The 13,032-nt window shown below is 39.6% G+C and overlaps 2 protein-coding genes across 2 annotated transcripts; one reads left to right on the forward strand and one right to left on the reverse strand.

Annotated features, from left to right (window-relative positions):
- The first annotated feature begins 902 nt into the window (after nucleotides 1-902).
- Nucleotides 903-5,244, forward strand: LOC127762281 (protein CLP1 homolog). Its single transcript, XM_052286723.1, has 10 exons — nucleotides 903-1,182; nucleotides 1,317-1,385; nucleotides 1,501-1,602; nucleotides 2,018-2,259; nucleotides 2,688-2,826; nucleotides 2,929-2,985; nucleotides 3,475-3,609; nucleotides 3,952-4,184; nucleotides 4,841-4,885; nucleotides 4,968-5,244. Exons 1-10 carry the CDS (start codon nucleotides 994-996, stop codon nucleotides 5,053-5,055), a joined length of 1,299 nt encoding a protein of 432 aa, XP_052142683.1. The 5' UTR covers nucleotides 903-993; the 3' UTR covers nucleotides 5,056-5,244.
- Nucleotides 5,245-5,832: 588 nt separating this feature from the next.
- LOC127762282 (serine/threonine-protein phosphatase PP2A-3 catalytic subunit) lies at nucleotides 5,833-10,348 on the reverse strand. Its single transcript, XM_052286724.1, has 6 exons — nucleotides 9,914-10,348; nucleotides 9,076-9,190; nucleotides 8,346-8,454; nucleotides 8,187-8,264; nucleotides 7,049-7,240; nucleotides 5,833-6,192 (listed from the first exon to the last, which is right to left on the reverse strand). Exons 1-6 carry the CDS (start codon nucleotides 10,167-10,169, stop codon nucleotides 6,019-6,021), a joined length of 924 nt encoding a protein of 307 aa, XP_052142684.1. The 5' UTR covers nucleotides 10,170-10,348; the 3' UTR covers nucleotides 5,833-6,018.
- Nucleotides 10,349-13,032: the final 2,684 nt, after the last annotated feature.

Below are 13,032 nucleotides of genomic sequence, written 5' to 3' on the forward strand. Positions count from 1 at the left end.
TGAGTTGGTAAAGAGGATTCCGAACACACCCTTACTCTCTATCTTAACATTCTGAGAGTTTGCAATCTAAACTCACTCGCACGGACAATAATCGAGATTGAATTTGTGAAATAACAGGATAATATTTATCATGAAAAATTGTTCGTGTATACTACTTTTTATAATCTTTTTGGTGAACATCGTTATCATAGAGTATGGTAATGGATGCATTGACATATATATACAGTAGTCCCTAACGATATATTGAAAAATATAGTGAAGATAAAATTGTGTTTGGTTTCTGCACCTTTGAACATGAAATGTTGGGTTATATAAAATTTATTATTACTCATAAATAAATCGAGTTCGAATTTAATGTTTTTAAACTTCAATAGATTTCCTATATATTTGTCGACAAATTTTCTCCTAAAAATATGACAGATGTAATTATATTACAATCATAGTGTAATCACACGGTAACTTATATGTAATTACACTGTAACTACAATGTAACATGTATGTAACTTTCAAAAATCTCCACATAACATGTTATTTCGGTAAAATAGAGGTCATAGGATCAAATCCTCTCACATGTGCGTACTGTGACTTTTTTCTTCTTTACCTGCACAAAACTTGAAATAGATCTAACGGTTTAAAACTATATGAAAGTTACATACAAATTACATTGTACCTACCATGTAATTTACATGCAAATTACAGTGTAATTACACTATAATTATATTCTAAATACATCTGTTAAATTTTTAGGAGAAAATTTATAGGTGATCCCGAATCCAATATCCAAGCCCGGCTCCGGCCAAAGCCCAAATTGCAATCCCTACATGGGCCAAAAATGCCCAAAACCATCGAAACAAAACGAATCCTTTTCTCCTTTTCTCGCAAAATCTCCAAAACCGCTTCGGCTTCCTCTCTCCCCTCACGGCGGCCGTCGCTTCGTTCGCCGATTAGCCGGCGCCGCCGCCGCCGCCGGTAGAGAACCCACCCCCTCCCCGCATGGCCGCCGCGGGCGGGGCCGCGCAGCCGCCGCGGCAGTACAAGCTGGCGCCGCAGAGCGAGCTGCGGGTGGAGGTGCCCCCCGACGCGCCCGTCCGCGTCCGCCTCGTCGCCGGCACGGCGGAGGTCTTCGGCACCGAGCTCCCCCCCGAGGGCTGGGTCCCCGTCCCGCCCCGCTCCAAGATCGCCGTAAGCGCGCCCTCCTCCTCCTCCCACCTCCCACCTCCCGCGGAGGAGAAGAGACCCGCCACGGGATTCGCCTCGCCTCGGCTCAGCTTTGCTGCGACCACTGATTTCTTGCCATTTGGTATGTTTCGGGGTAGATTTTCACCTGGCACGGCGCGACGGTGGAGCTGGACGGGGTCAGCGAGAGCGAGTACACGTCCGACGAGGTGATTTCTTCTTCTCCATATTCTAATCCCCCTGTGAATTTTGGGGTTTTGAGCTTCTTCCAATGCAATGCGATGTGGTTGTGACATAGTACTAATTACATGCTCATGGCTGTAGACACCGATGGTGGTTTATGTGAACACCCACGCGATCCTTGACGCGAGGAGGGCGAGGGCGAGGGCCGCCGCGGCTCAGGGTGCCCTGCCGGAGTCCTCGCAGGTTTGTGATCTCGTCTCTCTCGGTTTGGCATCTCGTCATGCAAGTTATTGCACGGTTAATTGGTCAAAAATTGTGTAGTAGATGCACACTTTTTGATTCTGTTATGTATATTACATAATTGCGTAATACTTTGGGATGGCTAGCATGCTAATTTTACAGTTTGTTGCACATGAGGTGTTTTAGATTCCTAGAAATAATATAGTGTGTGTGCCTGTACTATGTACTCCAACATAAAACTAGTTCTGTTTAACAACCAATGTGTTAGAGCAATAACAAGTTACAAGTTGATGAGTACCCTACGGTCCAAAATTGAATATGGGTGTTGAAAACATTGAAACATTGTGCGAACAAAGGGTATATTTATCCCGAGGTTTTTGGGCTGTCTTGCTTAGTTTTGCCTCTCTTCGCGGTTTAGGGACCCAGAGTGATCATTGTGGGGCCAAGTGATTCTGGAAAAAGTACTTTGTGCAAAATGCTCCTTAGCTGGGCTGCCAAGCAGGGCTGGAAGCCTACATATGTGGATTTAGATATTGGCCAAGGTTCGATAACCATACCTGGATGTATTTCGGCAACACCCATTGAGAAGCCTATAGATATAGTTGATGGGATTCCCTTGGAGATGCCGCTTGCATACTTTTACGGCCATCCAAGCCCAAGGTATGTCGTTCCCACTAAGGCCTTGTTCGGTTACGCTTGGATTCAATCCGGGCTGGGAATAACAGTATAGTAAGAAATTTATGATAGATACAATGAGAGACCAGAATTTATTTCGGGCCGGGAACCAATTTACTCATGATAGGGATAATAAGAGACCGGGAATCAATCCACTAGTCAAGAGGTGTGGAACTAATCCCGGCCTCTTATTGTCCCTATCATGAGTAAATTGATTCCCAGCCTGGAATAAATCCCGGTCTCTCATTGTATCTATCATAAATCTCTTACTATACTTGTCATTCCCGGCCCGGATTAAATCCAAGCGTAACCGAACAAGGCCTAACTGTTTTTTCCATGTATTTTATATAAAGACTTCTTTTCTTCTACTCAACTTTTTTGGCACCTCAACTATTTCTTTATGTTGCGGACAGTGTTAGTCCAGATGTTTACAGAGCTCTTATGAAGGAGCTAGCTCAGACATTGGATAAACAATTCTCTGGAAATTCTGAATCTAGGGCAGCAGGAATGATTATCAATACTATGGGGTGGGTTGAAAACCTTGGTTTAGAGGTAAATTTATTTGTTTCATGAGCAACTTAGATTTTGGTTATGTGTGTTGATGGCTAATATTTATATTCTAGCATGAGTTAATTCACCATTTGTGTTGTGCAGTTACTTCACAATTCAATTGAGATTTTCAAGGCTAATGTAATATTGGTATTGGGACAGGCAAGTGCTTCTGTTTTCTTCATAGTGTTGTAGAACTCTGTTCAAATGGGATGTCACTATCGTACTTCATAGTGCTATTTCAGGAGGGATATGCTTGTATTATAGGGCTGTAGAGAGCTCTCTAGTCATTTAGTATTCCCTGATTCTTATGTGCTGCCAAGTGTACTCTGGAATCTATGTTCAGTTTGATGTTGATGATGGCTGCTGTTTCTATACCTCAGTATGAATCTAGGGGGGGCAACCAAGCATTTTGTTGAAGTATTGTATTATTGTCTAGACATTTGCTTGTGTGATATCAATTATTAGCTTGTGTTATACTGTCATAGGGGTAGTTACTGCCCCCCCCCCCCCCCCCTCCCCTAACAACAACACACACACACAAAGGACAGCGAAACTATTGCTGTTAGGTTTATGTTGACAAGTGCTATCATGAATAAGCATGAAATGAAATGGTCCTGAAGATTGGATCATTTGATTTGTCTACTGCAGGAGAAACTATGGAAGATGCTAAAAGATGCAGCAAAAAATAAGCCCAACATTGATGTTGTAAAACTTCATAAATCAGAAGGTGTTGTTCCGAGAAATCCAAAGTACCGTCAAAAGACTAGAAGCTTCCGTATCAAGGTAAATTATTTTTCTGATAATAAAATGTGGAAGTTCCTAGATTCAACTTTCAAAAGTCAATGTTTCAATACAAGGCATTGTTTGGTAGGCAATATGAGAAATTAATTGATGTAGGCTTAAATACACATGCATTACTGTACAGTGTGACTCACCTTTATGTTCATTTTTCTAATGTTATCTTACAATCGAAGGAGGCTTAAACACACATGAATTACTGTACAATATCACCTCCTTTTTCATTTTTCTAATGTTATCATGCAATCGTATGTTACATTTGTTCAGTTAATGCCATCCTATTCTGCTCTGGTTTGCTAAAGCTAAATTGTAACACTCGCTTTGCAGGAGTACTTTTATGGCATTGCGAATGATCTAGCACCACACTCAAATGTTGTTAACTTCAGTGATGTATCTGTTTACAAGATTGGCACTCATCAAGCTCCTAAGTCTGCACTACCGATTGGTGCAGAGCCTGTGGCAGACCCTACTCGACTTGTTGCTGTTAACATCAGCACAGATATGGTCCACACAGTGCTTGCTGTTTCATATGCTAAGGAACCTGATGAAATAGTTTCCAGGTGATACCAACTGCCCAAATTAGTGCTTATGCTTTACATCTACTAAAATGTTTATGCTTAGAGCCATAGTCAATACAGCTTGATACGGTGATACCTTATTTATGCATATAATTGGTACATCAGGGCTCAGGTATAGGAAAGAAAAATACATAGTAAAGTTTATGGAATTTTGTATTGTCTTTCAGATGGGTGGGTTTCTTGCATGTTGTACATGTTTGATATTATTTTGCTTTCTTCAGACCAATCTATTATCTGTATGCACTAAATAACTTGTCTGTGCACAGTTCTAGCCCTAGCTAGTACGCATGTCACAGCTGTTGCCCACTTAAAAACCTGACAAACCCATTTACTCTAGGTGGCAGTTTTCAAAACTATTTAAGATCTGTATCATATGATCATTAGATTTATATACTTGAAATTCAGGATATCACCAAGTTATCCTGCAATCATTTTCAGTAGTTTACCAGTGTCATTATAATCTGTACTGCTGGATTAGCTCGATCATGCGTGACTAACTACAACTTCTCTAGTCTTTCGTTACCACTACGCAAAAACTGCAAAAATTATAGCATCGTTTTTCTTGTAACAAACCTGAGTGTACCTCTTTGACAATTCTGGAGATACGTTTGCTATAAACCTCTTTGACAATTCTGCAGCAATGTTGCCGGATTCATCCACGTGACAGATGTTGACATCCAAAGGTACCCCCAACAACCAAGAAAACTAGCATGTACCTTTTTATGGATTCGTGGCAAGACCTAACTTAACATGCTCTCATTTCAGGAAGAAGCTCACATACATTGCACCATGCCCAGGGGACCTGCCAAGTAAGCTGTTAATTGCGAGCTCGTTAACGTGGTACGAGGCTTGATCAGCTCATGGCAGAACGATCAACGATGTAGCTAGGTGGTCAGTTAAATTAATCAGATGGATGTAACACAGATGTATCCCTTGTCCTATCTCCGGGTGTACGTTGTAAACTTGCAAGCTTTTTAGTAAACTCAATGCACTGCTAACTAAAACTTATAACAGCAAATTTCACTCATTTCTCTGGAACCTATCTTGTGAATGATTTATTCTGACGGTGCTCCGCTGGTGTGTGCGCATTAACCTCTCTGAGACTTATCAATTCGAGTATTCTGATGTTATAATCATTCCATCGTGGAGGGTGCCTATAATTAGGCTTTACGAAAATATTCTGCATTTCATTGTGTACAATGTTGATAATGGTGCCTATGATGATAACGCATGAATGACAGGTAACCTGCATAATTATAAGGATTAGCAACACCTGGAAAGGCATAATGAAAGATCTCAACCACAACCATGAATTCTTAAAATTGAAATTAGTAGGGCACCCAGCTAAAAGGATCCTTGCCAGCTATGAACATGAAACATACAACTCATTACAACACGCTGACCCAAATTACAAACAAAGCAAATCTGATGGGGGATCATTGCTGAAAGCCCGAAGACGAGAACTATCTTCCCATCTGGAGATAATTTATTCGGTCATGCTGTGAGCACATCAGGCATTGCATCCCTGTGAAGACCGAAAAAAATATTAATAGGGGCGATCCTAATGCAGCTTCCCTTCACTGTCTACCAATAATACAAAATGGAAGTACATCAGGAGAAAAAAATCCAGTGCATGTAACTTTTAACGTCTTGTATAAAGGTTGAGAAGCAGCAACAAAATCTCCAAACAAAAGAATTGAGAGACATACAGCCGGGCTCGTGCAACCCGTATCTAAGGACAGAAGATCTACAGACCCCGACACCGCGGAGGAGAGGAGCATCAACACAGGTGAGTTAAAATTGTCAACACCACAAATTACAAAAAGTAGTCGGGAGTCTTGCGTGTTGTGTCTGGTTCAATTTGCCGAGGAGCTGGATCAAATTGGAGGAAGTTCTGATCCATGTTTTCGCCAATCTCAAGAATTGCAGCCATGTTACCACAGCGATAACAGTAGTTTGGTGCACTGAAGACCGTCACAACATTCTTGTCCTGGATGACAAAATCACAAGATAGAATATCTGAATATTGCATCCAAGGCAGGCAAATTATAGTATATCATTGGTCCCTTGCAAGATGCGGGAACATACAAAAAAGTACTGTCATGAATACAGCTGAAACGTCTTCTCGGCTCATGCATATAACACTATTTTTGCTATAAACCTCTTCAGTGGCACCAATTTAACTGACTGACACCACACAGTCACACGAAGAGCAACATCGGCAGATGTTCATTCAACATCTGCGTTCAGACTCTAATTCACAATTATTTGATATATGCCTTAGCAGTTAGCAGTTTGTGGATTAGCTCCTCCAAAAATTCACAAGAGCCAGCTAGTGGATTCATCGGTTTACAATCAAACACATTGAAGTGCACAAAATTGTATTGAGCTCTTAAAATTGTTAAATTAATAACTTAGATATTCTCCAAGATTCCATGCACCTAACAAATATATACTACCTCCGTATTTTAATGTATGACGCCGTTGACTTTTTGACAAACATTTGATCTTTCGTCTATTAAAAAATTTATGTAATTATAATTTATTTTTTGTGACTTGATTTATCATCAAATGTGCTTTAAGCATGACATAAGTATTTTTATATTTGCATAAAAATTTTGAATAAGACGAGTGGTCAAACGTTGGTTAAAAAGTCAACGGCGTCATACATTAAAATACGGAGTAGTTAAGAAATGTACTTGCGATCTCATCATAGGTATTCCAGCATTTCCCCAGGATGGGTATTTTAAGATTTTTCAGAAGGTATTTTTAGGGAATGTTCTACAGTTGTTCAATAAACGAGAAGAATTTATAATAAAAGGTAATGTTGAATTATGAACGCCTACCTGACACCAATTAAATCCTTCCATTACAAGTTGATGTGCCCTTGAGATGAGAGATAGACCATTTGTATGGTTAAACTGTTGAGCGATATCTTGCCCAAATGTATAACCTGCTCCTCTCGGTGAAATTCCCCACCCGCATCTGTCATCTGGGTCAGACCACAAAAGATCACACATGGGTCCTTCATGAGGAACCTGCAAGCATTTAGTGAAATTTGTAACATTAGCTGACAAAGAACATTTGAGAAATAAAGTGCAATTTCTTCTGCAAATGCAACAGAAGTATGGGCACAAGAGCTAACAAATATCACCGGTAACCATCATAAGCACAACCTCCTAGATAATCATCTAACTGTGAAAAAAAATTCAAGAGCAACAAGTATTTGTTCAATCATATAAAATCATCCACATCATGACCCACAACACAAACTTCTAACTAAAGTGAACTGTGGTGCTCTACCTAGAAAACAAGATCCATCTTCAGACATTTACAAATTTGCAGCAGCAGGAAGTGGAAATATCATAGTAAAAATATTCCTGTCAAAACTAATATAGTTGAATGGTATATCCCCAATTTAGACATTCCTTAAAAAGGAATTGGGGCCTGGGGTGATGGTGCATTCTACACCCACCCCCATCAAGACCTTTTTAAGCTAACATATGGATGCATCTCCGCATACTTGCGTAGTTAAGTTTTGGTTGTCGGTGGCTGTATACTCCTTTTTTTTGGGCAATTGAGCATACTTACTACTGCATTCCACTCTTTATCCTATAGTATAATTATTTGGCATCTTTTGAAATGTGTGGACTCGCTGCTAGTATATGATATATACCAACTAGATAATGCAAATAGTAATTACTACACCTAAATTGATTAATTATATGATATATATACCAGCTAGATAATGCTCTAATCCTCCAAGTAAAACAAAAATAAACATAATGTCATTTGAAAGCTAAATAGCTTATTGTTTTATTAATAGCATAAATAGCCCAAATAGCTGCAAAAGTTTCAAAAATCTGCCATTATCACCAGAATAGTGGCACACAAGACATGCAGAAGTCAAAATTTAGGGGTACTGCAGATGAAAGGTGACTAAAGACACTCGCTCATCAAGATAGTGCTAGCACTGCTTCATACCTCTTGTATACGATCAAGAGCACGGATGTTATCTAAAGTATCCAATGATGGAGAGAGACCACCGTGAAGGCAGAACACCTATAAAATGGGTGATTCACATGTCAGGCATATATTGGATAAGCCTATATCAGTTAAACCGCAATTAGTCAAGTAACAAACCTGGTTTTCTATAAGAGCTGTGAGAGGCAAATAATCAAACAAGTCTGTAAAGTATTTCCATACATTTGCATTTCCATACTTTCTCAAGCATTCATCGTAGAATCCGTACCTGTAGAAAAACAGTAGTTTTCATTAACCCACTGAAGAACTATCTATTGGGTTGAAAATATTGAAACAAGAATATTTTTTAGCATTCCTATCATTTAAAAAATTGCATAAAGAAATAGCTAGAAACAAAAACCATGAAGCATAGTGGCAATAAAATTACAATCCAATTAAATATAAGCAACCTATGCTGTAATAAACCACAAATTCGTGCCAATAAGGTGAATACAGAAGGAGGGATCTAGCTTGAGGTTCTAATCTGAGAAAATATATGAAAATGACAAAATGGTTTCACAGCATTAAAAAGGTAGATTGTTACAGGTCAGCAAAGAGGCAAACATTATGTATTAGCTATTTTTGGAAAGTAAATCAGCCAACATGTTTAAGATTCTGATTGGGTTCTCTAGTTTTGAGGTGTTAAGCACTAATAACTAGAGTCCTGATCAAAAAGCAAGTTGTTTTCTAAAATTCACAAAAATAATATCCTAGAATATTGATGTGCAATAAAAGAGTGCATCTTTAATGTTTGCCACTTTTTCGTTGTTACAACTATAATAATTGTGCAAGTAGCTAAAAAAGAAGAAAATATATGGGGGGAAAATCCAAATCTAGGACATAAACTCACACTTGAGTGATTTGTCTGCTCTCATGATTTCCTCTCAATATTGTAATTCGATCTCTGTAGCGTACTTTCAAAGCCACCAACAACGAAACAGTCTCCACTGAGTAGTAGCCACGGTCTGCAATAACAGCCATACGGTAAACGTTATCAACATTAGGAAAGCGAAAATCAATAGAGATGCGAAACAAAATTACAGACAGAAATAAACGCAAGCATGAAAAGAATCACACGCCCCATATGCACAGAAATGATGGGATCGCCTTTATAGTTTATAGCATTCCACGAAACAAACATACGATATCAGCGCATATACTTCAAGGGAAATCATGCGTCACCCCTTTGTCCTACTAAATAAGGATAATCACTTGTCACATAAAAGCGCAGATCAACGCATCGAAAGAGTCCTGCTTGCTCTGGAAGCACATTTCCATTTCACGCATAATCATCATCCCCTTATACCCCAATTAATGAGAATTCTTGATGATAGCCACATAGCTTATAAAGCCCACTAAGTATGGCACCCAAAAGGCAAGAAGCCAAGAACTCAAGTAGGATTCTCCGCAAGCTCGGCCAAACCCCAACACATAACCACCACAGGATATTCGCATCGACAAATCGAACTACAAGAACAAAAAGAACTACAATTCAGAACGCGAGCTCCAGCTCATTATCCCCAAGATTCTTGCCACGCTATAACCACCAGCCATATCAACTCCATCTCATCATCAGGATCTAAAAAAAGAAAGAAAAGAAAAAGAGCCAGCACCAATCCCCCCACCACAGATCGACCGAATCGAGCGCGCGCGCGCAGGGGGGAAGAGGACGCGGGGTATGAACTGACCGACGTAGTCGCCCATGAAGAGGTAGTTGGTGTCGGGCGCCTCGCCGCCGATGCGGAAGAGCTCGATGAGGTCGTAGAACTGGCCGTGGATGTCGCCGCAGACCGTGACGGGGCACCGCACCGGCTGCACGTTCCACTCCTCCATGAGGATGGCCTTCGCCTGCTCGCACAGCGCCCTCACCTCCCCCTCCGCCAGGTGCTTGCACTCCCGCAGCTGCGCGATCTGCCGGTCCAGATCCCCGTGCGACGACGGCATCCTCTCCCCCGCACCTCAGGGAGGGGAGGACGGAGGAGGCGCCACTGGGGGCTCCGGGTCCCGCCGCGCGCCGCCGCCGCTCGCCGCTGGCGAGGAGGGTGGGGGAGAGGGCTAGGGTTTGCGGGGGATCGGGGGTTGGAGGTGGAGGAGGTGGAGGTGGAGCTCAAGCCTCCATTTCTTTTTCCCTCTGATTTTATTTTATACGGAGACAGATTTTTTTTATTTTTTTTCTTTTTTTACAGGTAGTAAAGTGTACAGGAAGACCAGGGCACTGGGTTGTTTGGAGTTTAGTGGTAATGGAAGGGTCAAAGTGTAATTATGTGATGTTATTGCTGCAAAGCAGAACAGCACAAGTCAGCTGGTCAAAGTAGATGGCTATAGTTTGATTTGGGGTTTTATAAGGATTTCTTTTTTCCCTTTTTTAACATGTTTGTTTGGTTTTTAAGCAAAAAAAAAACTTATATTAATCAATCTATTCTGAAATACAAATTCTTTTGGCAATGCTATCTCGGGTGACATAGTTGAATTCTACCCGTAGCGTTGTGCTTTAAAACATGTAATATCGTTGCCATGGTTAAACCAGATCAAACAAAACGGTGAGTTCTTATGTTTAGAACTGAAGATGATGTGCTATCAAAATTATATTAAAAACCTCGCAAAAAATATATTAAAATTTCTAAAAATTAAAAACATATATTTCTACATTGTTTTCTTCGTAGTGATGAAAACTTTGCACCTAAGACCGTATATTTTCACTATTTTGGGGTTCTATAGCTACTTTATTATGTTTCATTTTAGACTATGGAAAGTTAGACTGCGTTCGTTTGGAGAACAAAGGGAGTTTGTTGGAGTTTGTTTGTTTCATTTTTCGCGCGCACGCTTCTCAAACTACTAAATAGTGTGTTTTTTGCAAAAATTTTCTATATGAAAGTTGTTTTAAAAAATCATATTAATCCAGTTTTAAAGTTTAAAATAGTTAATACCCAATTAATCATGCGCTATGCCTCACCTCGTTTTGCGTATTTTCCCAATCTTCTCAATCACCTCTCCCTCAAACACAGACTTAGGGCCCCTTTGAATCATAGGAATGAAAAAACGGAGGAATAGGAAAAACATAGGATTCTGACAGGAATGTAAGTGTAAAACAGAGGATTGCAAAACACAGGAAAAACATAGGAATGACTGTTTGATTGGACTATAGGAAAAACACAGGAATTTAAGGAGAGATAAAGACTCAAAGGATTTCTTCCATGAGGTTCTACCTCTGGTTAAAATTCCTCCAAAACTTGTATGGAAAGAGGCATTTCATAGGAATTTCATAGGATTCCATAGGATTCATTCCTTTGATTCAAAGAGTTTTGTGGGAAAAATTCCTATAGGAATGAAATTCTTTAAAATTCCTATGAATTTCCTTTGAATCAAATAGGGCCTTTTAGGGCTTATTCGGTTCACAGGATTTCCAAATCACAGGAATAGGCAAAACGTAAGAATAATGTAGGAATGCACGTGCAAAACAAAGGATTGGAACACAGGAATTTTTCCTCCACCGAGCTAAACAAAAGAGGATAGAGTAGATGTTTTCATTCCTATGGAATTAGTACATTTTGGAGGATTTTTAGAGGATTGGAATAGCGTTCCTATGGAAAATTTTCCTTTGAATCCTATAAACCGAATGCATGAATAGTGCTTATTCCAAAGGAATTGAGATTTCCTTAGAGAATCCTTCAAAACGAATAAGGCCTTAATGTAGCAAGAATTCTTCCTGTTGATCATTTTCGATAAGACAAGAATATAGCATGGTGTAATATATTCTCACCTACTACCAAAGAAGACTAGTACAACCATGCAGCAGATTGCAGGCACAGCCATGAGCCTCCGAACAGTGATGAGCACTGACATCAACCTTCTCCCAGTCAAAAGGCAAGCTTTTGACGTAGGAATAGATGATGTAGGACTAGAGGTAGGTGGAATAATGGATAGAGTTCCAGCTGTACTGTATAGGAAAAACATAATTCAAAATAAACTGCTGTTTATACGATAACATGCTCAGGTTAAAGTAGCTGTTTAGAGTGGCATGCATGCACCATTTCTTCCCATATAATTGGTCCTAACATCTTTCTATTATTGTCTTTACGTGAAATTCTTTGTTGCTTTCAACTGGTGGCTTTGTCTTCTTGGGAAAAAAGGTTGACTTCCATCGAAGTAATTAACATTTGTGAAAAAAAAAGATTCGTAAGAGAAAATTGTGATTTTCCATGTAAAAACTATTATACTGTAGGTATGTTCGGTAGTGCTTGCTGCTGCTGTTTGAAAAACGGCTACAGGCAACAGCAGCTAAAAACGGCCATAGCCGCATCACTGCAGCAGCTAGCGTTCCCGATCAACCCCTGTTTCTTTTGGGTGAGGAAGGACTAAAGGCTAGTTTGTTTTCTTCGGTTGTAGGAGATTTCTCAATGCACACGAAACGAAAAAACTTATTAGCGCATAATTAATTAAATATTAACTATTATAATTTTGAAAATGGATTTATTTGAATTTTTAAACAACTTCTATGTAGAACTTTTATTTGCAGAAAAAATGCACCATTTAACAATTTGAAAAGAAATTGTAGGCAATTTAAGTATTGGTACTCATAATACATATAGAATGTAGGCTATTCAAGTAGAATATATTCTCACATTAATATCACATAATATATATATCTCACTTCCAATTGCCTCCTCTATCAATCCTAACACATCAAAGCATATTGAGAAGGTTGGCTTAGAACAATAACACAACTACTCACATTTACACATAAAATTCGTTAGGGTTATGACATAATGAGTGCTATCCTTATGTAGGAATCTGTCGTCGAACTATA

Source organism: Oryza glaberrima, chromosome 2 (genome assembly GCF_000147395.1).
Source record: "Oryza glaberrima chromosome 2, OglaRS2, whole genome shotgun sequence".
NCBI lineage: Eukaryota > Viridiplantae > Streptophyta > Magnoliopsida > Poales > Poaceae > Oryza > Oryza glaberrima.